Source organism: Rhea americana, unplaced genomic scaffold (assembly GCF_003343005.1).
Source record: "Rhea americana isolate MKP2758 unplaced genomic scaffold, rheAme1 scaffold_250, whole genome shotgun sequence".
Classification (NCBI taxonomy): Eukaryota; Metazoa; Chordata; class Aves; order Rheiformes; family Rheidae; genus Rhea; species Rhea americana.
The window spans coordinates 549,323-576,500 of record NW_028186369.1 but is presented as its reverse complement, the minus strand read 5'-3'; the positions used below and the strand labels follow the sequence as shown (position 1 = coordinate 576,500).

The window sequence follows — 27,178 nt, the reverse complement described above, 5'->3', positions numbered from 1 at the left end:
AAGACATCTACATGAAAACTTCCCTGAGGTTTGTCATTGCTGCTTAAACTGGGACAGCCGTGCAGGCCTGTAATTGCRGGGCTGTGGGCTGCTCCACAGGAATCTCAGGACAGCCTGCTGCCCTTCCTGGCGTGGCTTCTGTGCATGGAGAGCCGACTGGCCTGAGGCTCTTTGCCTCAGGAGAAGGAGGAGGGGCGGGTGGGGATACTGTTCTGGGCAGGCCTGAGTGTTAGGGAGATGGCGAGTGATTTCACTCCTGACAATGCCAGAACTAGGGTGCTCTCGAGGAGATCAGCCAAAAACGAGCTCAAAATGAGTCCAAGGAATTTATTTTTTCCTGTGGTTCGTGAAAACTTTATGGATCTGGCTATGATGAGGGCCAGGAGGATAAATGGGCTCAAAAAGACAGAAGATACAGGACAGGCGGGATGGGATTGTGGGTGGCTACTGAACTGTATGGTTCAAAGGCAGTYAGAGTCCCCAAACTGCCCTTTGCTGGGAGGACACACTGACGGAGGGTCCACTTCAGGCTTGACATTTCTACATTTCCCTGAGCTGTAGTGGTTCCCCCTTCACCAAGCCAGTGGATGCTAACTGAACTATTTGTTCGACCCCAAAAGATATTCTAGTTTTGGAGAATTCCTAACACTTGCTTATGCGGGAGGTAGGGGTCAGAGGGTTGGGGAGAGCATGAAGACATGGAAAGGAGCTGCAAGGAGAGCTAGGGTGTGGGCCAGGGCTTAGGTGAGACAGGCAAGGCACGTAGGCAGCAGGGAGGAGRAGAGGTGGAGTCCTGCCCAGCTCTAAAAGCTCCAGCAGCTTTTAGGCATGGGCRTTTTGCACGCAGCATGTGTCACCTGCCACCTGCGAGACCACTGCCTTTCAGCAAAGGGTTTCTAATGTGCATCKCTTGTCAAGCAAGGCCCTGCAACAACGTAAGAGTCTCTTTTTTTTGCGTGTGGTTGTTGCATGTCAGTACTGAGTCTGGCTGCTTTCCCTGACTGCAGTCGGGGCTCTGTTAAGTCAGCAGGAGTTTTGCCAGCAACTTCATTGGAGTCAGCATTTTACCTTTTGCCTCCATCTCTACATTTCCTGGAGCATGGAGCGGTTTAGGACTGTTGCTGCACTGTCCCATGGGTGATGGCACATTGCCACCAAGTCTGCCTTGGCTGCCTGGATCTGGGGCTTTCTCTGGTGATGGGTAACACCCCGTAGGACCAAAGAGATTTCTTAAGCTTGTTTGATTATAAGTGAAAACCAGTCCACAGATCTTGAGTGATGGAAGAGAGGGCAGACAGGGCCAGGAAACAGGAAGGTTTAGTAGCTCTTGTGCTGGACAGAGGATGTGAATTTGATTTCAAGCTCTTGTCTTGTGGCATTTCATCAGCATTATATTGTTATACAGTAAGATCTGGGTATTATCTGTGTTCTGTGCAAGGATTTACCCAGGTGAGATCATGTCACAACCATGTTTTCTGAAGCCTGTGTGAAGCTTGTGTTTCAGATGAATTTAAATGTAATCTCTGTGACAATAGAATTGATGTCAGTTCTACAGCATAGCATTTTGCAGGGTTGAAATGATGGAATTTCTTCTGTCTGCAGACAGCAGATGCATAGGGCTGTGAGGAGCATGCAGGAGAGCCAGGCAGTATCCTTGAAACCTGGGCTACAACAAGCTGCTAGCTGGGAGAGAGGGATCAGCATGACAACTTCTCCACAGGGTCRTATGGCCTTTCTGCACTGCTACCAATCTTGCAATTTTGCTGAAAGTTCWGTGGTGTTTTCTGCTTGTTGTAATGCCATAGTTCCTAGGTCCKCCTGGTAACATAAGTCTTGCTGACGTCTCCAAGTCCGAGTCTGTGGCTTGCATAAGAAAGCTTGAAAATACAATTTTCTGACGGCACAGAAAGGAGAAAGTAAACAAAAAAAGCTGTCAGTTTGACTGTTTCTGATAACATYACCTACCTTCTGCACCAGCACTGTGAAATCCAGGCTCTGCAGCAGAATTTTGCCCCACACATGCACCGTGTCCTGAGCAAGGACTCTCATTCCTCTAGTTAAAGCTCATGCATGCCACTGTGTTCAATCCGGAAAAGGGTGGAAGGAAGGATGCCGCTTTGTGCACGCTCTTCTCTCCTCTGTGGTGACAGCAGTAGTACCAGCAAAACAAATTTTTGTGCTTTCCGTGCTTGTTTGATGTGCTGCACTAACAGCATGTGGAACTTGTATAGCCCTCTAGCTCCCTGGAGTGCTGCGTGAACATGACGTGCTTGCTCTTGCAACCAGAAAACAGCTTTTGGGGAGCAAAAAGAATTAAAGAAAAGGTTAATTTGTTATTCTTTGTGATACATGAAAGAACTGTCAGCTCCATGCTGAAATCATGAATCCCTGGGTATTCCTAGGACAGGGTAAAGGAATGTATCCTGCAGGATTTTTTTCACTTGGAACAACCGTTTGGCTCTTCTAGGTTTGAAAAGTTTACCASGGGTTGAGTAACAAATTAATGTAGTCTATTAGTCAGTGTCTGGCTCAAATGGAAACACTTAGCTGACCTGGTTTATCTGTGTATCAATCTTGATGGCTTGGACAGGTCTGTTTGCTGGCTACTGGGTTTCTTCCAGCACACTAAATTGCTAGTACTTTTTGCTCGCTGTAGCACCAACGGTACAGTAGGTGCTTTCTGGGCAAAAGACCCTTGCACAGAAGCACAGGGCAATTGCACCGCGATCAGTAGCAGTGCTGTTGGTACTCATCGTGATCCAAGTGTATAAGCAGAGATGGTTTCTGGAAGAGCGATTATTCTTTTATTAAACTGATGGAGCTGGAGAAAATATTCCTTCTTCAGGCTGCTGCTGCAGACCTGGGCAAAGGGGGCTTTCAGCCCCAGAGCTTTAACACTTTTTGAAGCATGATAAAATGGTAAAACTCACTCCTGTGCTAGCTCAGCTTGCTTGCCCTCCACAATTAGGAAGAGACGGAGGGGGCAGAAAGGGGACGGAGGTGTTGGAGCACAKTCTCTGCCTGAGTCCCGCTCCCCGTGTCTGCACGTGCCCCTTATTTCCGAACTGAAAAGAGGGCTCTGCAACGCTCCCTGCTAATCTGCGGGTGCTCTTGGTTTAGCTCACGCGAGAACTYGGCGCCCAGTTCCCGACACGACAGCGGCCGTTCGCTGGGGGCTCGCAGCGGAGGGAGGAATCGAGGGCTCCTTCTCCGCATGCCACCTTGTCTACTCCTCACCACGGCTGTGGTGGCTGAGCCAGCRCCAGCTCAGCTTACTCTGCACGCAGAGACAGGCTATAATTGGAGTGGAAATGGTCTAACAGGATCCAGTTATATTACAGCATGTTGCATCGGCAGAAAGCTGTGAAAACTGATGATTTTATCCACCTTGGATATAATTTGCAGGGTGTGCGCAAATTAAGGGGCAGGAGGAGCTTGGTGCTGCCTGCCTGCGTGTGCTAGAAAATTGTCCTTGCAAGGCTRCGTGCTGCACTCCAGCTCCCGCGTCCCCTTGCTCATTAAAACTGTGTGCCAGGCCCCCCAAGGTGCTCTGCACGTGCAACACCTTGTTAACTCTCAACTGCAACCCATGCTAAAAGAGAAACGTTGCCGCCGTTTTGGGCGTCCTTTCCATGTGGTCAGCGGCCACGTGGCGGTAGATGGAACGGCGCTGCAATATCAGGAGCAGGGACCAGGCAGGACCGCAGTGGGAGTGTGTGGGCCGGGGGTGCTGGTGGTGGCGAGGGCTCCAGCTTCTTGCGCCCCTGAAAAGATGCTCCTGAAATATCTGTGTTGCTCTGCTGCGTGCCAGCTCAGGAGAGCCTGAGTGAGCTTGGCTGGAAAGCTGATCAGAAACAAATTAATTTAGAAAAATCCCAACTAAGAACTGTTTTCCTAGTGCTGGCCAAGAAATGTGACACTAAACGAATAGTAAAGCATAAAAATAAAATTCATGCTGGATTTAGAAACAGTCTTTCAGTTTCCAGAATCTCTCCGTCTGCGTGCAGAAATCTTAATTTCAAATCTGCTCTTTAAATGCAAATGTCACTTTAAATAGCTATTCCTGCGTGCACGTCCCAGTGCCTTTTGCTGTGTAGTTAACGGATTGCTGGTTCTGTTCGTACATTCTTGTCTCATTTTGTATCCCCATACATTAAACTGATAGTTTGGGGGATTATTGCTTGTTCCAAGATTACATGGGTGGAGTCCCCTTTATATGGCTACGCTGGTATGCAGTGAATTTGAATTGGCGCAGCAAAAAACTTGAAAATTTGGAACAGATAACTGTCTCCTATCTTTATATGGGAACATCAGAGTTTCTAGCTTTATTCTGGGGTTCTTGCCATTCCAAATATAATTTATTCTTTTATATAACTGTTTTCATATGATACACTCTGAAGAGTGGATAATGGTTTGGGGAGGAATATAATCCTTTTTTTCTTTCTCCCCCCCCCCCATCCAAGGCTGTCTTCCCAATTAATGAGATTGAGAACACGTTCCAAAAATTGAGCTTCCCTCCCGCCCCCCAGGCCTTGTATAATTTGCTCAAATTATTCTGTAGTGTGTCTTGTGCTTCCTTTATGGAGTTTGATGCCCAAATATTTAGTGACGGTTGGAGCCCGTGTAAATACCTATTGCAATGAGCCTTCCTGCAACGCTGGGCAGTGAGCGAACGTCTGATTTTGTCCAGTTTGCTTTCAGTCCAGACAGGTGACCTCAATGACTTAGCAAGAAATGAAATCCGTGTGCGTGCCGGCAGGGGCTGCAGTGAGGGAATGGGACGTCGGCATGGCGCAGAGCCGGCAAGGCAGTGCAGCGTGCGGGATTTCCACGCCGACGTGGGGTGGGAGCTGCTTTTTCTTCCGAAGGGGTATCCTCATCCCTTTTCTCCTTTTTCACGTTTGCTCCAAACATCAGTCGAGCAGCCCAGAATAAACTGGGACTTCWGGTTAATCTGCAGAACTGCAACGAAGGAATTATCTTAGAAGAGTGCGAGAACCTGAGTGAGCTTTCCTTGACTTTTCCTACTTAAAACCCCGCCTGCAATGTACATTATTTTTTTAGTACAATTTGGTTTAAGCTTTTTTTTGTTTGTTTTTTTTTTTTTTTTTTGGTGTCTCTACATTTCTTAAATGTATAGGAGGATTCAGAGGAGGAGGATGAAGAACTGGGGCTTGGGATGGGGCGCGGGACGCTCAAATCCCTATGGCCCAGGGGCTGGGAGCATAGAGTGGGGGAGCACGGACATTAGCACTTGCTCCCAAAAGTCCCTAACATACTAATTTCTCAGGACCTTATAACTCCAGAGTGAGTGGCTTGGCTGGTGCACTTCAAACCYTGCTTTAGCAGGAGTTGCTTTGGGTGCGAGACTAAACATAAGCCTTTTTAGGCCTGCGGGAGTTATTTCTGCAAAGCGAGTGCCTGCGTGAAAAGCGGGCGCTTGGAATGCAACGCTACATTTTAACGTGAGCTCCAAAGTCCTGCCCAGCTCCCTTTAAGCAGCGGTTATGATCCATAAAGTGGCTGTATAAATAGCACCTTCTTACTCAGTGTTTCTGCTCCCTCTGAGTCACATCTGCTCACTTTACTGACCAAAACACGTTTTTCCTCCAGTTAGCGCATGACAAAGCCGAGGCAGCGCCTGAAGAGAGCATTGTATTCTCATTTGCCTCCCAAGTCACTGACAGTGATCAGCGACATCCTGGTGAAATAATCTGAATTAATGGCCTCGCTCAAAGTGGTGGGTAGGACAGTGATTAGTTTGCAAATCTTGAACTGAACTGCGAGCAGAGAGAAACTTCATCTCCTCACTTGTTGTTTATGGAATAAATGTGGCRAGGAAATTAGTGAGGGTAGAGGAGACTCGGTAGTCTTTTAAAGCAGGAGTAGGACATGGGTTTCTCCTCTCTGCCAGGCCATGGAGAAGGAGGAGGCCAGCTAGGAGAAGCACCTTGATTTCGCAGCCTTCAGCCCAGCGTGCATGTTGTTTTGTAAGTGTCTCTGGACTTCCCGCAGGGTCTCAGTAAGTTAAGAGCGTATCACAGTCGTATTTGCGTCATGCCATGAAAGACAGGCACCGAGCCAGCTGTCAGGAACCAAGTTCCAAGAAGTGATGATTTGTATTTACATATTTTGACTCAGACATCGTATAACCTCGGGGAGCCACTTTCTGGGCCAAAATAATGAGAGACCTGTTCTCCGATGGTGTTTCAAGCTCTGGTTGGAAGGAGTCCCATACAAGGGCTGGGTTTTATTTGGTCCCCTACTGACAGCCTGGTTCATGTTCCTGCAGATCTCTTATGCATAGTGATTATTAATAGCTCATCAGTGGGTGGGTGACCAACCAGTTGGGCCAGATCACTGTTCAGGCTGAATCCTCTCCTTTTTGCACTTGCATTAGCGAAGGAATATTTCTAGTGGCAGTGCCCTTTGCAAGCGTGCTGTGTTGCAGAGTACTGCCATGGCCGGTGTATTGCTGGCTCCTGATGGCTGTGATCCCATCCAGCAGGGCAAAAGCTGCCATTCGCTGAGCTGTGGCAGGGGGCTCGTGGTACCCCCAGGGAACAAGGTTCCCCTCTGGGACAGCAAACACAGGCAGTCAGGGCTGCCGCCTGTGGAAACACTCTGGTTTGGAAGCTCTGCCATGCCATGTGATGATGCTCGTGCTGTGGTCCTCTTGTGTCTGGGGATTTTTCCCTAGATAGGGGAAAAGGGTGCCAGAAGAGTGGACATAGCTACACATCTTGTTTTTTCTGACCAAGTTGAGAGATTTGCTGAAGCTAAGGGAGCTGAGGCAAAAGCTTCTGTTGTTGCAGAGCTGTAGCAGAGGAGAGGCAGATCTGCTGTGTGCCTCTTTGGGCATCTGCTCCCAGGGGCCAGCCAAAGGCCATCGCAGACCTCACTGCCTTCTGCTTGAARCCTAAAGTGTGTTTCTCAGCTTGTGTCTTCCTCTGGTGGGACCACTGGGCAGCAGAGGTGAGTGCAACACAGAGCTCAGGTCTGGCAGCAGTAGTTCAGCTTATAATTTGGCTCCAAGGGGAACAGTTCCCCAAGTAGCTTCTCTCTTGTGAACACAAGTCTGAGATGAATGCTCATCCTTCCAGACCTAGGAGATCTCTGGCCTCACTCTGKGACACAGGAGCGCACATCGGTGATGATGTTCTCAGTGCAGCCCAAGTCCATTTAGACACGGTTGAAGATGAGTCCCAGCTGACTAGGTGTCCRGCACCAGGACTTTTCAAAGGGCAGGAAACCGGTAGGGCAGATGGAGGTGCAGTRAGAAAACCAGGGAGACGCAGAGGACTGTCTAAGGAGAGACTCTAGGAGAGACAGACTATGCAGTCTTGCAGTTATGTGGCTAGTGGAAGGCAAGCTGGCTTCAAAGGGAACTGGCCCAGCTCAGCCTGCTCCTTGCCCTTGGAGGATGGTAAACATGCTGCATTGGGAAGGTGGTGCTATGGAGTCGGTTGCCCTTGAACCCCTCTTGAGCTACTCTGCTGCAGACCATTTGCCCTGATGTGCTTACCTGCCTCCCCATATAGAGATTGGAAATACCTCAGGGAATGGTCTTTTGCAGCGGCCAGGCTGCAGCRTTGGGTCGTCTGCTCCTCAGGAGTGTGCAGCTGATTGAGAGGAGCATGCAACAGGAAGGGAGCCCAGTAATTTGCCTCTCCGCACTATAATTAGCTGGGTTGGCGGGCAGACCTGCTGTCAGAATGAATGACACACAGCAAGGCTATGGGGATTGCAATACAGCATTTAAAGTATATACTGTAGAACAGGGTGTAATTAACTGCAGGCCCTTGGAGCTAAAAGCTGACTACACAGCTTCAAGCCCCTTTTCTTTCTTTTTTTTTTCTTTTCCCTTTCCTTTCAGTGATGAAATGCTTAACTTCACCTGTAAACCAATATACACACGTACAAGTGCAGATATCCAAAGGTAAAAATATGTGTGTTTGAAAATGTCAGTCAGTGCATTAATGCAATGTTAAGATCAGGCAGCTGAAATCCCCCCACCAAAATGAGGCAAAACAAAAATCCAGGTTCTAACAGCAATGCTAACTCAGCCGTGCTGCACCCCCTGCATGTGCTAAGCTGAGGCTTTAGTGATATAAATAGTAACATATTCAGCTACACATTTAGGACCTGATTCTGCAAACACTTAAGCTCAAGCATAGCTCTTTCCCAACATGCTTAAAGTTGCACTAATAGTTTGCAGCCTGTAATCGTGAAAGAAAAAAGAAGATAGAAAATGGAACATGCGCAGCACACTGAATTGCAAAAGCTACTGATGAGGTCTTGCGAATGTAGAGCTTGCTTACTTTGGTTCATGTGTGATACTTCTCCRCGGCAACTTTTGGGCCCTTACCACCTAGGCTAAGGATTTGATAAATTAAAACATGGAGAGAAGGGAAGCATGCATGTGAGTGTGTGACCCTGTATATTTTTGAGCTCATCAAGTTTACGAGCTCCAGCAGTTTTGCCATCAATTTTACAAGTTCTTTGATCCAGAGAAGCTCTTCTGCGAACCAGCAAGTGCACACTTCTCTGCCTCTATGCGCAGCCCTTAAAAAAGCTCATGGAATTCCTTCTAGAAAAAGAAGTTTTTTAATAAAGAGTTGGTGCATGCATATATATGTGTATATATGTGTATTTATGTATGCATAAATTAGTTTCCACAGGCATGTAGCAGTATAATAGAAGTATGGGAAGAGGTCTCCTGCATGGGGTCTATATAAAGAAATGCCCCTTTGAGATTCTGGTCCATTTTAGCATGGTGGAAACTGGTGGTTTGGAAGCTCAGAGCTAGCTATCCTTGTGAGGATTTTGAGTGTGGCCTGGGGAAGAGGCTTGGCTAATGAAGACAGGGGATGTAGAAGGGTTTGGGGAGATGCAGAGAGGACGTGGAGAGGCAATAGAAGGCAAAATAGCAGGGGAATAAAATACTGAGTGAAAAGGACTTGTTTATTAGGCTGGGGGTGGAGGGGAACTGTGTTGGCAGATGCTCATTAGCAGACTTGTTTTTCTTCCCTGTAGGACCGTGGGCTTAGGAAGGAAGCCTTTCCTCGTTACCCAAGCTGATGAAATAGCCRGTCCTGATTGTACGGTTTCATGCTGCACTGAACCCAGTTGTATGCATTTAATTACCTTGTTAAATGAAAGCAAGTAAGGAGGTGTGTGTCACTCTTCATACTGCTGGGCTTGTGGAGTTTCAAGCTCTGGTGGCCGTGCTAGCAGGGTTTTGCAAGTACTGGAATTTGGAGACATTCCTCCTTGATCCAACAGGAATGAATGTCCAGAAGGTTGCAGATCTCTGCTCTTCTGTGCATTGCAGCAGCTGCAATGATACCTTACTCAGATGGGGAGGAGCAAAAGGAGAAAGCAGAATTTAATGTTGTTTGGGAAGTTCAGCACTGCTCTAGCTCGGCCGAGTCCTCATAAAGACAATCTGTTAGTAGAACCCAGGCTGAGCTGCTGTGACATATATGYTCTGGAGCAAAGGGCCAGTAACTGGGACAGCTTGTCCCACTGCTTTCCCTTGGGTCAGCTGCAGGTTGGGTGAAACCTGTTTTCCAAAGAGCTGGGTTTGCTTTTGCATTTCATCCCCTAGACAAACAGCAAGGTCTCCCTTTGTCTTGGTCCTGGACGCGGGGCGGGTGAGTGTGATCAGAGAACAACTTCTAGCCTTTGCTAAGAGAAACTGGTGAAGCATGAGGAGCCACTTGCTTTCCGGAGACACTGTATGGATGGCTTAATGGGGAGTCCAGCCTGACATCTGACCATAGCTTTAATGGCAGGATGCAACTGCAACAGAAGACAGTGGAACACTAGACTTCTTCTCAGAGAAGTCTATCCTATCTCTGATGGTTGGAGAGCCCTTTGGAGAGTGCTAGGAGCTTCTTCTGCTTCTCAACTGTGGGTTGTTCTGTAAAGAGAGCAGTGGGGAGGACATTTTYCCCCAGCTGACTGCCTGGTGAAGATGCAGCCCTGAGAGGGAATCAGCTGAGGTCAGCCCTTCTTGAGGCAATGCTGTGACTCTGTTCAGTGCCATCCGATAGTATGCAAAGCCAGCTACCACCTCTACCCAGCACTTGGGCACACTGGGAAATGTATTGGCTGGGGAGAGCCTTGGTGTAGAGGGAAGTTATTCTGAATTTTTTAAATCAAGTGAAATGGGAGAATATTACATTTAACTGGTGAACTGTTTGGGCYGCTGTCTTTGAGGAAGGACAAGACAGTCTGCTTTGTGCACTGTCTAGGTTTTGTACAATCCTATGTTTAACATAAACCCTAGGCTCYTCTTTCCTTCATTGGCATAGATCAGAACAAATATATTTCCAGGATAAAATTTGAGACTCTCTGTTAAATTYAAGAAGTATTTTCTAATACAAGGTATATAGGACTCTTAGTGTTCCTTGAATGCTTATTGCCATGGTGCATGGCATAACTATGAGTTTACTTTTAAACAGGGAAATAGAGGCATTCTTTCTGAAACTTAGTGGAGGTGGGGGGATTCGTTCCCTACGTTATATCACTTGTACGTACCATGGAGGAGCTGCAATGCTTTCTGTTCTCTGGATTACCTCAGAGAACCTTCCTTGCAGCCCTGTTTCCTTTCTCCTTCCCCCTGAAATGGTCCAGAAGGGCTTTTCTCAAATTTACAGAATGCTTTCCACATTGCATCAGACTCAAAGCRGGGAAAATTTGAACGTGTGTAAATGCCCTGGGTGCACGCACAAGTTCAGCGTTGTTTGCAAGCAAGAGCGATAGTTGGTTCAGCCTCTCATTCAAGAACAGTGCGGGGATGAGCTAGGCGCTGAAGAATGAAAATGTTAGACACATTGGCATCCTCCTTTGGCTGGGTCGTATCTGTGGGGAGTCATCCGCCCCCTCTCCTCCGAGCCTCCGTAGTGAAGACAAAAGGAGACAGGATCGCAGGGGCGAAAAGCTGGGGCCGGTGCTCTGGCTGCTGCATGGCCGTCATGCATGCAGAAATGCTGATGGCACGCGGTTCCCCCGGGGGTCCCCTGGCACCCAGGGGCCTGGCTCCTCCAGAACTTGGTCTGTGCCCGTCTGCGGCTGTGAGACAGTCTGAAATGCCGCGTTCTGGGTGCCTGTTCTTGAAGTCCTCAGCCAGGTTGTGTTAATGWGCTCCTGAGCCCATTGGCAGAGAGCATGAGGCTCTTTGAGCCATGCAAAAGCTACATTTTAAAACCAGTTAGGGGCTTGTTTTGTTTTTGTTTTTCTTATTCCTTTTGGGAAGCTGCTCCATAATCCTCTTCCTCCAGGAGATAAAGATCTTTTTCTGGTTCCCATCAACACATGTTTTTCCTTCTCCCTCCCTCGTGCTGATCCCTGCCATCTCCATCCCGCCACGCGTGGGTGGGCAGCAGTTCTGCCGTGGTCCATCCCTTCCCCTTGCCACCAGTTTTTGTTCTGCTGCGCTAATGATCTGCTGTGCTTAATCACCCTTGTACTCCYGGCATGCAAATGAAGATCCGCTGTCCAGCAGGACTTGCCTTTGGAAGCGCAGAGACACAGGGCGGCCAAGAGCTCCCTCTCGGCGTGGAGCTGATTTGCAGCACTGCAACACTGAAAGCGGAAGTTATAACTGTAGTTTTCAGCCAAGATCCCTGGTTCATCCAGCCTCAAATTCAGGTTTTAGGATTGAGGGAGACTCGCTGCTTTGTACTCAGGGCTGCATTAAGCAACTGGTCCCTAGGTGCTGTTTTGAAGAGGCATGGCGCCGAGAGTAGGGCATGCCAAGCAGGCGTGATCTGAGTGATCAGCTGCCTGAAGGAGACAGTGCCAAACGGTGAGCAGCTGGCCGAGGCCGGCTTGGCGGTCCTCCCTTCAGCGGCTGGATGTCGGAGGTGGGATGGAGAGCAGGAGAGACTGGCAGCARTTTGGGAGCCCGTGACGGGGAGCTTGCATCTGCAGAGGATGCTGGAGCACTCCTGCAGCCTTCTGAGCTCTTGGCCAAGCCCATGGCAGAGGCAGAGGGCTCTAGAAATACGAGGGCACACATGGCATGCCAGGCCCTGGGTTGGACAGCCCTTGTTTGGAGGGGAGGTAAAACTCTCCAGAACCGTTAGCTGGAACAAGTGTGTAAAAAGTCCTTCCTAATTCTTCCAAACTGTCCTCTTGCATCCCAAAACACTGAATTTTATTACCCTTCTGACAGTCGGGCATCAGCTCCTGAATAGTCATAAGTGCAGCATGTTGTAGATATGCTGAGTTTGACTGGTGGCTGTACCGTAAAGTACAAACTGCCAGGCTGCACAAGCAAGATGCCGCAGGGTGCCCAGCTGGGCTAACTCAGCCCCCCATGCCCTGGTCTGYCCTGGGGTCTGAGCGGCTGTTGCGTGAGCCAAAAATCGTGAAATCGAGCCTGCCTAGTGCATCTCAGGGATCTGAGATTGGGGCACGCTGCCCACAGGCGTGGGTGCAGCAGCACGGCGGTATAGCTGCTGGAGAAGGCGTCTGCAGTCCCACCAGGAGACGAAGGTGGAGATGGCAGATCTGCAATGTAAGGCTCTCGTCGATGTTGGCCCACGACTTTYGTTTTGCGGAGTACTCTTCTAGCATGGAGAAATAACTGATCTCTTGGCTTTTGTCTCTTCTTTTGTTTGTGTGGGCCTTGATTACTCTGAGAGTTACTGAGCCAGGTTTTATTGGGATAACCTAGAAAGCTGCCGCCTGCAAGTTACTGCTTGTCTTTGGGGGTTGTTTTGGTGTAGTTTCTAAGTAAGTGTACGAGACTTCTTCAGAGTTGCTAGTAACTTCATTCTCTTAGGGACACTGCCCCCCAAAAAAAGATGAGCTGAGCTTATGCTTGGCAACATTTAGGAGAGTAAAAAGTACAACAGAATTGATGTCTGCTGGTGCGAATAAATAAATAATACAATACCTCTGCCTTAGCCCCGTGTGAGCATTGTTGTTTCCAAACCCTTGTGTGTTTTCTCCCTAGCACTACTGAATTTTGGAATTTAGAGCTGTCCTTTAAAAGGTTTTGATGTTTTATGTCTGCAGCACGTTGTGCTAATTCTTATCAGAGATGAGTGAGGCTGGCTTTGTGGGTGAGCAGTCCTAGAAAAGACTGCCTAAAAGCTTATGTATGCTGTGTAGCTTGGACCTGTGAAATACAGAATTAAGTAACTTGCAAAATAATTTACTTAGTGCCTACAATGTGAAATTAAGAGAGTAATTTCAAGCATTTGCACCAGTCCAAATCCGTGTGAGTTTGCAACAGCTTTGTGGAAGTTTCAGGTAGAAACTGAGCAACCCCTCAAATGTCTGTCTTCGGCATCTTGTACAAAATCTCGTATAAAACATAAAATTGTATTGCAGCACTAAAATGATTCCAAGCTTTTGTGTGCAGGGTTTTTTTGGATGTTGTGTGTCTTTTCAGTGTGATTATTCTCCTCTCCTGTGCTACAGCAAAGGGGGCTAGAAAGGGCAGCGCTGAGAGCATCGTCAGGAAAATGAGAGGAGCCTGTTGCCTTGGCTTCGCTTCATCTCTGTTGCTCTGCTTTTGATGTTCCTGTGCAAGCCTCAGTGAAGGGCTGAATACAACTGCGTGTTGCTCAACTGGTTTCAGAGGCTGCATTTTTACAGGCAGATTAAAAACAACCTGCAAAGGATGGTTTTTGAGAAGTTGGGCCTGTGCTTTTATGATGGCTCCTTCACAGTCAGTAAAACCACTCTGACCATCTGTTCATCTGTTTTTGATATAAAACCATCATGAAAGGTGGTCTCCCATTGCGTTCCTTTCTACCTCTTGGCATTTCTAAGGTGTTCACTGTGGTGTTGCACCTTCAAAGGCATGAGCAGCAGAGCTCTGGGTATCAGTCTGAGAGGTCCTTTATTCAACACAAGCGTAACAGAAGCCTGGTCCGGTTATTATATAGGGAGAGGGAGAGGAGTAGTAAGGGACTTTAGCCATGGTTGAAATGACGCCTTAATCATCTTGGCAGGCAATTCCTCCTTCTTGGCAAACTGCATACTGTCCCAGGATTTGTGAACTTGGTTTTAGTGCCCTATTCTGCTGTTTCYTTTGTCTTGGGTAGTTGCTTTATCAAGGTAATCTGCAGAAGAAAGATATTAGAAGACAGCGAACATCTATGTTCAGAAAGACAGGCCCTCCAAAGGCACAAAAGCCCTGGTGAGGAAGGGATGCAGGGCATTGCCTAGTTCAGAAGGATGYTACCTGGAACAGTATCCTTATTTCCCACCTTCTTCATATGGTCCTGCTGGGCTATCTCAGGAACGGCCTGGCATCTTTTGATAGCTGCCCTGCTTGAGACCACACCTGGGACTACTGGAGCTGCTCTTACTTCTCATGGTGCCCCTGTGCTGAAGTGGACTGCTCTGCAGTCCTCCTTCTTGTCTCAGGAGTGAATGGTGTAGATGGGCGCAAGCCTTCTCTGAAATATTTGTTTTAAAAATACATGCCGGTAGAAATGACTCTGTGCATTATTTCATTAAGGGATTTAAATGGGATTCCTAAACCTTGCRTCATCAATGAAATGAGCAAGCGAGAAGAAATGCAGCAGGCCCCACTGGAGGGTGACTCATGCTGCGTGGTGAGCAGGGTTTGGGTTTGCAGGGGACTCTCTGAATTTGGTGATACTGACACTTCCCTCTTGGCCTCCTGGGAAGGCCAAGATTCTGAGCTCTCCCCAGGGTCCTGAGCAGGAGCATGAGGTCTCTCAGAGCTTCTGTGGCTCTAAGTTTTAATTTGAGAGCAGAGAAACTGTGTAGCCATCATGCTGCAGCTTTGCCTTTCTGGAAACCCCAGCTATACCCTGATGTGTAAGAGCAGCCAGCAGACAACCCTCAAAGTCAGCAGGTCAACCAATAAAACTGCATGCATGCATGCATGCATTTGATTATATATGTGTGTGTGTRTGTATATGTGTGCGTGTGTGTATATACGTATATATATGCTTATATAAAAGGCTTCAGATCCCCAATCAGATCAAGAGAAGTTGATCTCTCCTCCCAGAAGGAAGAAGAAAATGCCTGCTCGCCTTTTGCTCATTTTAGGGAACTCTCTGCCTCTTTCAGTCCTCAGGCACAGACAGATTTGTTGCATCAAAGAACTTGGAAAAGAAGAGCCAGCCCCAGCTCCCTATAAGGACAGGAATTGTCCCTCTGCACAGTTCTCCATGGTTTATCTAGTCTGCTTTTTAAAATCCACAGAAAAGTTACTCTACCCCTCCCCAGTGGAGTTGGTTCAAACCCTGTTAAAGCTCAGCACCGGGACATTTTTCCTAAGAAACAAGCCATGTTCCCTTTTGTTTCACCCTGCCCTGCTTTGCTATGTCCTTTCCTTCCCTTGACCGCTTCTCTGTAATCCCCCCTCCTCCTACTGAAGTAGTGCTACAATCTCACCCACGATGTGATGGGAACAGAGGTTGTCCCTGGCCCACTGCCCCAGAGGAGATGCTATAGCTGCTAACCCTTCCTCCTTTTTGCTGTGTGAGCTCATCGCGCTTATCCCCACTATCTCACAGCCTCAGTGTCTCCTATCAAAACTTACTTAAGTGCTTTCTAATTAATACCTTACCTTCAAGCCTTCCACAAAGGCCAGCTTCTCCRTCTGGGGGAATCTATCCAGGTGCCACCCTGAGCTGTAAGTATTCCCRGGGAAGTCATGTCAGTGCTGTGCAGGGAAATTATCACATCCTTGCCCTTGGCCAAATTGCTTTAGCATTCTTTGTTTTGGCTACATCGTGTGATAAATTCTTGCCCAAACTCAGCCCAGGCCCAAAGTGCCCTCTGAGCCTCTTAGAGCATCACTACTTTCTTACCTTTTCCCTCACACCGATTTGTTTGCCTTTCTGCTGGTTTGCTTTCAGCAGAGAGTTTTACTTCTGCTCTTCATAGTGGAATATCACATAGTTTATCATCTACCTGTTTTAGTAACCTCTTCTCTGGAAGGCCCCTTTCTGTGGCTCTCTGCAGCTCTTGTTATGACACTTCATGTGCATRTGTTCGTTTCTTTTTCTACTTATTCATCAGGATCTTGCTTAGAGGCAGGTGAAAGCATGTCCTTGTCCTGGGTCTTACCGCTGGCCTTAACCACCTCTCCTGCCTTCATGAACTTCCAGAAAGTTTTTGTCTGTTCAGTGATGATTCATGCAGTCAAGAGCTTTCCAGCTTCTCTCCAGGAGCCCTTTGGATCCACTACTGTGTTGCTTTCTATGTTTGCTCAGGAGGATGAAATGAAACGTGGTGGCTATGATCTGTGGAATTTCATCTGATTGCTATGCATGATCTCTTTTTCTTCTGGGAAAATAGTAGGGCTTTGAAGGGGAAATGTGGGGAAACTGGGGCACAAAAGGGAATAAAGGGCTCAAGATCAGACAGCAGGGTAGTTGTAGAGTGAGGAGCTGACCCCAGGGTCCCGGACCTGCTCCAGGCCTAATTCTCTGGACCATGTTGCTGCAATTCTGGATTATTTTTTCCTCATTTTCTGTTTTCTTAATATGATTTAAAACCAGATATTTTGATTAATCATTATTACAATTGCTCCACATTTTATYGTTTTGTTTTTCCTCTCTGTGAAGTTAGAACTTCATTGTTTTATTCTGGATATCCAATACCTTCTCAGTTTTCCATGACTTTTCAAGAATAGATGCTTGATAAGCTCGCATTAATCCGTTCACTAAGTATGCTCATGTAACTCGTCCTACCAGGGGCTTGCAAACTGTGTGGGCTCGTGAGCTGTGGAGTGAATAAGGGGGATGGCAGCTGTGGTTCTCACCTGCAGCTATGGCACCTCAGCCCAGCCTCAGTCACAAGCATAGCATGCACAGCATCACTAATGCTCCTCCAGCTCCTCTTTCAGTAATTGCTAAACTTACAACTTAAACTTACAAGAATATCCCTTTTCTTTTTCCCCTAATTTTCTAAGTGATTTTCCCCTCATGAGAGAGAGAGTGACTTCAGAGACCTCCATCACTGTGCTAGCTAGAGATGAAATGTGGTTAATGCCCAAGATACTTGTGACTGTGTGAAGGAGCTGTTGCAGACTTTGCTGTCTTCTGCTCTGATATTATTACTGACAGTGGTTGTCCCCATCGGCATTTTGGAAAGATAGAAGAGTGGTAACATTATTTTCTCACGTTATTTATTAGTGCTCTAAAAAGATCAGATTCAGTCTTGAGCTTGTGAGGAACTTCCTAGATCCTCCTGGAGCCACCATTTCATAGTTTGGGAACTGGCACTCTAAGTTTTGAGTTTTAAGTTTAAAAAAGTGAAAGATCTCTCGTGGGAAGGCTGTGCCCCAAGGGACTGAATGCCTTCCCTTTAGTGTAAGACCTGTAAATTTTCCCATTTCAGTACCTGAGAGTCCCCTTTTGGGAGGAAGAAGGGACTTTTTTGGCAACAGCTAATCAGTGCCTGCCTGAAAGTCAGGGCCTTTCTCTCCTGACTTGCTTTCCAAACTGGCAGTGGAAGCAACCAGTTGCTGTGGACATCCAGGAGGTGGCCGTGGGACGCACGGGAGCCATGCCAGCGGCAGGGACAGCGCAGTGTGGCCCGGGAAAGCTCCCGCGCCCCTGATTAGTATTCAACCTCTTTCCTCCCTGCTGTTTTGGCGTTAGCTTTAGTGATTGCCTGGCAACCGCCAAGCAGAAGTACAACACCAGCTCCAAAGCCTGAGCTTGCTTGCAGCATGCATGCGTGCGTGCACGCTTACACGCGCCTGCCGCCGCCACCAGTGCGCGGGCCAGTGGCTCGGCCACCCTGCGCTACCTGCCATCCTCCTCTGCCACATGACAGCATGGGTGGTGGGCACGAAGACCTTCCATGAGATGAGAAGGAGGAGAGGACTTGCATCACCRGAATGGCTGGCCTTGCTGACGCCCAGGTTTGGTGGGTCTCTCTGTCTGTCTGTCTGCCTGGTGTGATGTGACAGAAGGTGCTGGCCACGTGGGGCTACCTGCTGCTCCTCATCTTGTCTAGCAAAGCAGAAGCACATCCTGCCCCTGGCATGGTGTGCTTGGTGCTGTCCTTTCTGGGTACTGGGATGCTCTGTCCTCTCTGGTTACCTCTCACAAGGCAAGCAAGTTCTGCCTAATGCTGCATGGGGACGGGCCTCRGAGCGGGGCAGCAGGGCCAGTTTCAGTCTGCTGGGGCCCTGGGTGATGTCTTCCAGGCCATGGGTGCCTCCAGCGTAAGGTGTGTTGAGGAAGAGGGTGGTGAATGTGTATGAGCCCATAGAGCCTCATCAGAGCTGGTCCCCCTTGACAGTGGGAAAAGACGYGGCAGTTTGTGCATACCCTCCATGCATGTTATGCAGTCACACGTGTTCATACATGCGATGGCTCCTACACATATGCCCTGCCTTGCACCTGAAGGAGGATGTGCAGAACATGTGTGGCTGCACAGCAAGCTGGGCCTCGGGAGTGCACAGCCAGTCAAGGAGTCATCGCCCAGGGCTTCCAAAGGAGAGTCCCGGTGTGCCTGGGAGCTCCTTGTAGGGCACTGGCACTTTGGTGGTCCCTGAGCTGGTGGTTTGGGACACTGTTAGACTTTTAATGGATTGTGTTGGTGGAGGAGCTGGTGATACTTGGGAAAACATTGGTGTATGGGAACCTTAGTGTATGTCAGGCTGTCACTGGTACCCAGACTTGCAGACGTGTGCTTCGGCTTTGATACAGTTTTTCTAGCTGGAAGAATTTTGTGGTTATGTCTTTGGGGAAAGGCTGGGGGACTCGGGTTCAGCCCTCGACCCTGCCAAGGACTTGCTGCAGGCAATAGACTGCTCAGTTTCTGCCAGCCCTACACCTCATCCTCCTTCTGGCTGGGCTGGGTCAAGAGAACACAAGTCTCTTCCTGACTGCAAGATGCCACACGTGCACAGGTGATGGGAGACATAGACATACTCGAATAAATTAAGTCCGGCTCATACCACTGTTTTTCTTGTTTGCCTGAGAGGCTGGGAAGCCATCTCATGGCTTGGGAAATGTTGACTTCAGCCATTGACATGAGAGCTGTTGCTGTGTGTCCCCCTATACTCTGTAATCCCCTCAACTRGTACCACAGTGCCCTGGTAGCAGGAACTGTGTCCTGCCAAGGTGCTGAGATCTGCAGCCAGGGGCAGATTCCAGCTTCCTGGCATTTTGTGTCCTCAGCCACTATAGGGTCTACCCACAGGGCCTTTGGAGGACAGGACCTCACTGGAGGTCCTGTGCAACCTGCATGTGAGAAATGCCATGGGGTGCCCCCACCCATTCCAGACTGCCCAGAGACACCAACCAATCAGCAAAAAAAGATATGTGTGGCTTTTCCTGCTTATCTCATGTGCTCATCGGTTACCTTTGCTTGGTAAAGGGTTAAACSTGTCTGTTTTGTCTTTTGTCTTGCAGAGCCTGGGGTCAGCAGACAAGAAGGACTTTTACCAACCAAAGTAAGTGCCAGTAGCTGTGGTGAGTAATTGCATGGAAATTCCCAGTTGCTCCATATTATCGAGCAGCTCTGTGGCTTACTAAGATTAGACATTTCAATGTACAAGAATAGCTGCTGCGATTACACAAGTGAGGATAACAGTGGAAGGGCTGTCAATCATTCTGGCTTCAGGGCATATGCAAATCACTAGATCAGGTCAGAAGGAATCAAAACAGCTTGAGTGAGCCTCAGGGACAGAGCTGGTACCTGGCGGCCAGGGGAGTAGGACCTGCAGAGGTAGCTTTTCCTGCCTCTGGCTCCCTCGGCCCTGGTTTTTCACAGCTGAGCTGCTTTGGTGAATCGAATGATTTAGTTTTGTGTTGCAGCTGGCTGGTGTTAGAACACATCTTTCACAGCCGGTGCTTTGACGTTGATGCCTGTCGTTTTCCATCCACTGTAAGTGTTCTGTAAAGCGCGGTGAGCCATAAGGGTGAAAGAAAAGGAAGAGGACTCTCTGGAGCCCTCAGATCTATGAGCGTGAACAAAGGATCTGCAAATCACCCCAGTAACACAAGCAGTTGGTTACCTAGTGCATGCCCTTGGCCAWGGCTCTGGGCTGGCTGCAACAGTCTGTAAGCGAGAGCAAACGGAGCACTTTAAAAAGCTGTCAACCTCTGAGACCCTTATTAAAATGCAAACATGGCGTGCACTCTCCAGCGACTTATATTGTTGCACCCAACAYTGCAGTGAGGTGCCTCACTACAGAACGGCACCTTCAAGTCAGGAGGGGTCTCTTTGCTGGAAGGAAATCTGGCATCTGGCATCATGATTATTTGGCTAAAGGCAACCTCTTGTAAAAGCCACAGTTCAGTTCTGGACCTGACCATAAAACATCGTATTCACACGTGGGATATTGTATCACTCCTGCTTATGTTTAGGGGAAGTGAAATATCRTTATGTTATTGCTTTTTCTGCTCTGAAAAATATGCCATAGGTATGTTTTTAGAGATTGTTCCTGTTCCAGAAGTTGTGGAATTGTGGTCTGATGTGCACTATTGTCATTGGAGGGTGTTTCTGGAATATTCAGAATGAATTGGATGAGGAAAAAAAAAAAACCCTTCTCCTCCAAAATTCACTATACTTCTGCTTTTGATGTTTCCTTGTTGCTTTCCAAAATATTCCTACAGATCTGCCCCTCAGTAGCACACAGAGGATGCAGTGAGCAGAGTGACAATCCTCCCTCACTGCTTTGTCTGATTTATTCTTAGCATCGAAACAAATTTTTCAGCAGCACACTTGGGATTTTAAGCTTTATCATAGCGCATCTTCCAGAGCTCTGTGATGTGGAGAGCAAGTACTGGGGTGCATGGGCATTTTTAACTCATCTGTTGGATCCTCTTTCTTTAAATTAATAAAAATTCCACTCTTTGCCCTCCCCGCCTCTGCCCAGTCCGCTAAAGCTCAGCACTGGTCTCCTAGGTCCATACCAGAAAGGTCTGATTTCAAAGAGCTCCTCTGCCCATTCACCCCAAGGCAGTGGTGATCATCAGCTTTCTGAGACCACTGGCAGCTCGACACTTCTGAAAATCAAGCCAAAGCCATTTCTCAGGCTGTTTAATCCTGCCGAGATTTCTGGGAGATCAGAGAGATATACCAGGACTTTATGGAATCATCGTGGATACAATGATAAAATCAACACACATTTGGCAAAGGAGTTATAAATATGCTTTTGTGATCTTTAATAATAGTCATCCAAGATTTCTATGCTTCTTACTATAGCACTCTTATATAGTGTACTTTAAAAAGGTTGAAGCATCTCTAGTATTCCTATGGTAGTTGAAGCTTTCGTGAGGCCTCTAGGCAGAAGTTTGGAGGAAAAATGCTAAGAGCTCATTCCTATGAGCAATTTAGAAGCTGGATAGCAAAAATTAGTCTTACTGTTATAGCTCATGCTATATTGGCATGTTAGATGCTAAATTTGTTGTATTTCTCCCTTATGACAGAGAGCACGGGCTTCTTCACTCACTGAAGTGGCAAAATTGTTAGGTTAGAGTGGTGGGTGCTGGTACAGAAAGTCTTGTAGATACAGGTTATCTTACTGGTGCTCTCTGGTTCCCCGTTAGCATCTCTTAAAAAAAAGATGCTTTCAGAAATAACACATATGTGCTGATGCCCCTCAGCTCTTCTTAAGCTGCTTTTGTCCCTTTTCTTTTCCCTGTGCCACAAGGCTTAGGGGCCACCATTGTTTGGCCAAGTGGCTTGTGATGTTGGGATGTGACTTGACTCGTCAGAATAGGTGACTTTGATTAACGTCCATGCTATTCACATTCCTCAGTGGTTGTTTTGTGCTTTCTCTGCTGTGGGACTGGTAGAGCTTTGGACTATAATGTTGCCTGGCACCACTGCCTACTGCCTGCTTTGGCTTTTTGGTCTACCAGCTGATGTTCCAGACAAACTTGCTCTCTCTACTGCAGCCTGGCCTTCACAGCTGGGCCAGACTGGGAAGGACCTCAACATCTTGCAGGACTGAAGCCTCTGTTCCTCAGTAGAGAATGGTACTTTTCAATAACGCCCACGGTGGCAAAAAACCCAGATGTGCAGAGGTGTAGAGCCCTCTTCCTCAGTTCCCTTTCTGTTGCTTGCTATGCACGGGCTCCAGGGCGGTGCTTCCTTGGCAGCTGCTGGAGGTCTGTGTGTGGAGACTAATCAGAGGGTCAGGAGAGCTCAGCACTTCTGCAGCACCTTTTGTAGATGTGTTCTCTAAGCCCTGGGAAAGCCAGCTGTTTCCAGTGAGCTGGCTGTGAGCAGCAAGACCATGGGAAGCAGCCTGCAGCTGGTTCCCAGAACTGAGTTGAGCAGTAATGTTTTATTAACACATCTGTGTGGCTAGGCTGGTGATCTGATAGAAGTTTGGTAACAGATGGCTAGCCCTCCAGCTCCAAAATGCCAGAGCAAACTTCATAACTTTTCCTGTTCTGTCCTTCTGAGACAGCAGTGGACTCTGCTGACCATATTGCTTTCTCTGCAGTAGACGTGTCAGAACAGTGTCCATGGTCTCTGGTCAGTACTGTGGGTTTTAACTTACTAATATACAACAGACATAGATCATAGAAGTATAAAAACAGTTAAGACCTCACTAGTTCATCTCCCTTTCACCAAAGAACTGCTCTCTGTATCTCATTTCCTTTTTTGTGTAACTGGTCATTGTCTGTGGCTTGCTTTCTGGTTTTGTCAGCCTTTGCTGTAAGGAATCTCTCTACACAGTCAATATGTCCTAGTTCTTACAGCTTGTGGCTCACCTTCACACACATCAACCTCTGGAGTTAGGTGCTGTACTGTCAGCCACATAGACCCCAGAAATCGTCTTAGCAATGCTTTTTTATTACTGTTTGTCCTGTGAGTGTGGGGAGGTGTCAGTCCTCATCCACCAGGCTTTGATGGCCCTTACATGAGGCTCTTCCCCACTGACCAGTCCATCCAAGAAAGTCTGAGGCAAAGATCTCATCCTAGATTGCCCAAAATTTAGAACTGCAAGCACTCAAGAAAGAGTAGTGGACTTCCAGCCTTCACAGTTGGAAGTCAGAGGTGCCAGTGACTGAGCCAGCAAGACCTGAAATGATGATGATGTCTGCTCTTCTGGGAGCACTTTTATTTCCTTTGCTGAGGGTAGTTATGTATGTTCCTCCTGGAGGTAGCAAATGTCAGGAGTTGTGTTTCCTGGCTTTCTGTGTGAGATAATATTCCCTCTACATTAATGCAAAAACACTGCTTGAAGTCATGAAAATTGAAGCACTGATCTTTAAAAAAAAAATACATCACCTGAGAACTGGGTAGACCAGAGACCAACTTAGGAAGAACAGACACTCAAATAATTTCTGTGGCTAAACTTCCTGAGAGAGGAGTCTCACAACTTGGGGATGACCACCGCTCCAGCACCAAGACCACATCTGCACAGGTTTTACCACCTATGTTAGCTGCTCTGACCTTTTACTGGGTCCACTTAGAACGGGCACCGACGTCTTTCTCATGCTGTGTTTCTGAAGCAGGTTGTTTGAATGTCAGAATGTGCGTTGTATATTGCAGTGTAAGAGAGGAATAGGATCTCCTGAGTGAGAGATGCTTTTGCTTGATAACTGTCCTGGAAGGAGTGGTTGAAAGGCACCGTAAGTACTCTTGTACTGACCAAGAAAGGCTGATGTGTTTGCTGATTCTCTGTAACATCTAGTTGCTCTTTGGTGTCAGGCACTGATTATAACTCAGTTTCTTCAAACCCAGAAAGAAATCTTGGTTGTAATAATAATCATACAACCCCTAGCAGAGGTAGACTGAAGTAGCTGGTTTTAATTAAAGTGTCACTGATCTGCTGCATGAGCAGGAGCTGTTTGCTCTCACTACGTATGCTGTGTCCTCTGCTGAGAGCAATGCTTATCTGTCAAGAGAGTCTTCATCCTCAAGCAGTCATTATACGCCAGGCTGTAGCAACACAAAATTTTCTTGACTGATCTGCTTGTTCAGACCCTTGGGAAGATATGATCATGTTGAAGAGACTTGATGCCTCAAAACCCACACCTTGCTCCAGAAGAATCCCACAGCCCCTTAATATGTGTATCTTATGGCTCTGTCTTCATTTCAGATTAAAGGCCACCACCCACCTTCTGTGCTTACGCCTCAGACATGTACACACACGGCAAGCCTTTGAAACCACTTTACATAAAGCAGCATCTCCTGTTTGTTTTGCCTCGTAGTATTTGTTACGCCAAAGTGTCTCTGGAGCTAGTTCATTGTCACCCTGCTCTTAAGATAGAACATTTGATCTTTTAGATTAAGATCTTTCTGTGCCAGCGTTTGGGTTAAAGTGAATGTTTTGTTGCTGAATCATTATCTTATAAAACCTTGGCATTTTAAAGGATCTAGGAAATCAGTATTTGCATTTTGGAAGCATTAAAGGGCATCATCAAAAGCTAGATGTGTTCCTAAGTGGGGTGTTGCCTTCTTAATTCAGACATTATTATTACAGTAGTAGCAATAATAATACACATATATGCCATGTTTGACTTCTTTAGCAGTGGCTGAGAGTCATTCAGCTGAGAAATTCATAAAGTAACTCAGCTTAACCTGCAAGTTCACCTGCAACATGCTGAGCAGTGGGAGGAGGATTCACATGGAGAAAGGAGTAAGAGACGATACAGCTCAGGTAAGGGAGGGTTGTGGGGTACGGGGAAGTGAGACTGAGTTCTAGATAGCTGTTCTTAGGCTATGAGAAACTCACTAAGAGAAATCATCCAAAAACTGTGTTCATATATATGGAGAATGCTTCTCTCGACTTAGGTTTTGGGAAAGGCTGAAGTGCTGTTACCAACCTCTCTTTTCRTAGTGGGATGGCACAGCAGTGGGGGAAGAGAGGAACGGGGGTCTGTTGGGGCAGATGACCTTAAAATAGGGTGTGGGTTGGCAATTTGAGGGGAATGGAGTTCTCCAAAAGGGATCATAAATGTGTGATCCTAGCTTCCAACCCCAAATCCTGGCTAAGCCAGTTTCCTTAAGAGTCAAGGAGTTAACTCCTCAGCATACAATGTAATTAAGTAGAGCAGTTTACGATGCTGGTAAAGGTATCCTAGCAGCACAGTTTGAGCCATTGAAACTTTATACCAAGCTTAAAAAAATATTTCCCCAAGGGTTTGGCCAGTGGATACAGAGCCTAAGTTACAAGGAGGTGGAGGGGTTTTAAGCCTCCTTAAGCGCTGGGAAAGGAAGGAGAGTCTTAAGAGATACTTTTGAGAAATGACATGGTTCAACAAATGCTGGTCTGGAGATGGAGAGCAGGACTGGACTAAAGCTGGAGGGGAGAGGAAGCTTAGCAGATATGAATGGTGGGAGATTCATGGGGTGACAGAAAGTGGCCTTGGAAGTTTGCAGAGAGTGAGGAGACAGACTTGTAMTCGAGCCTCAGAAAGGCTCTAGTGCTTTCGGTTGGGTTTTTGAAGAGTTTCTCTTAGTGTTTGATGAGCTAGACTTTTAAACACAGGCTGCTTGGTCTTTATCTGTCCATAACACCCTGTGCCCAGAAGAGTTTCTGGAGACTTTCTGCTGATTTGATGGGATAGGGAGAGCAGAAAATGGATTTCTCCCATGGAGACTGGTGCTGTTCCTTCCTCTGACATTAGGAGAGTGTTGAGTAGCTGCAGCATGCTGAACAGCATGCCGAACCACACTTTCTTCATCCCAGAGCAGCCTACTCAATATTATGAGGAGAAGGCTTGAAAGTTGGTGTCTTCTGTAATCCTCAGCCTCTCTCCCCACAGAGAAGTTAAAATTTGCYCATATGTTGCTTTCCACACCTGTCAAAGCCGCTTTCTATCTTGTCACCAGGCAGCCTAGGAGGACGGCACTGGATTGTGTGTCGCATAAGACCCACCAAAGCCCACAGTTGGTGTGAATTATGAATTAATGCAATTCTTTCTTACTCAATCTAATTTTTGCTGTTTGTTACATGGGAATATTCGTCTCTAAGCAACTGTGGCTGATGGGGCAGAGGGACTGTGGTGGGGTGTTCTGGCAGGTGCTCTACATTCAGATTTGTGAGGCCAGAGACCCCCTTCTCTCCCTATGCCCGTATGGTACCAGCATCCATAATACCCAGCCTGGCCTGGGCTCTGGAAGTCAGCTACAGTGCAAGGAACTAACCCAGCCTGGCCTAAGGAAGRTCATGGCCAAGGTGCCACTTGGTTTCAGCTGTCCCTCAGCATTCAAACCTACAGGACAGAAGTAGGAGTTGTCAGGGTTGTTTTAACCCATGCTACCCTGCTCTAGAAAGAGGAACGACTCAGCTATTTCCCTTGCAGCATGCTCACGCTACAGCTGGGAATGGCCCCTTCTGGACCTGTTGGTGGAAGGAAGTTTCAGCAGTTTCTCTGCAGCTTTGAATGTGTTAAGTGATACTGCGATGTAGGCTCTTACTGTGCCAGTTGCCATAGAAACTTGAAGGRCTTTTTTCTCCTATCCCCCCAAGCCCCTTTCTTTAAATCAAAGCAGGGGTTTGTTTTCTATAATTTGGTTCCAACCCAATTAAAAACCTGCTTGGCCTTGAATCCCAGTCCCCAGCGTTGCCACGAATGGACTCAATGTCTATCCTCATGCTTCCCTTTGCCCTGACCTCAGGACATGTGTTTTGGCAAACAGGGCACTTGCCTGGTAGCATTGAGTGGGCTGGCTTTGCCCAAAGAGCCTCCTGTGGGGTTGGGAGATGATCCTCACSTGGTGCCTCTCTGCTGTGCCTCTTGCCAAGGAAAGAGCATCTCATTTACTGTGGACTGCCCTCTCCTTGCTGCTTCTTCCAAAGCTGGCCAAGGGCTCCACTGCTGGCTACCACCTGCTCCCCAGTCTACTGACGTATTTCTCATCCTGCCCATAACTAAGCCATCACACAGTAGTGGTTCGTGTTTGTTATCAAGTGCATTCAAGTATGAGGAGGTGTCTGAGAGCCAGCAGGCTCCGTGGATCGTTGCTGAGACCCAAAGCTATGTGAGGACCTGTTTCCCCTCAGCAATATTCCTCCAGAAGAAACATGCAGAAGAACCAGTGCTTTGAGTGAAAATAGGGAAGAACTTGCTGCTTCACTCTAGAAACAGAGCACTCATGAAGAGAAGAACTGAGTTCCTGGTTTGGAGTGATGCTGGGCTGGGGGTGATGTGGGCGTGAAAGGGCATGACTGCTTGGTAGTCTGTTGTTGGAGGTCTCAGGTCATGTGGTGCAGCCATTGAAATGGCATCTGTTTTCRTCA

The 27,178-nt window shown here is 47.5% G+C and overlaps 1 protein-coding gene across 6 annotated transcripts in view; it reads left to right on the top strand.

Moving 5' to 3' along the window:
* The window catches only part of LOC146594720 (ankyrin repeat and fibronectin type-III domain-containing protein 1-like), a 302,120-nt gene that overhangs the window by 190,707 nt on the left and 84,235 nt on the right, over window positions 1–27,178 (top strand). For all 6 annotated transcript variants that reach the window (XM_085307013.1, XM_085307012.1, XM_085307010.1 and 3 more), the window contains one exon: window positions 19,380–19,420. In XM_085307013.1, the coding sequence (XP_085163139.1) occupies window positions 19,380–19,420 (41 nt within the window). The remainder of the gene's footprint in view (window positions 1–19,379; window positions 19,421–27,178) is intronic.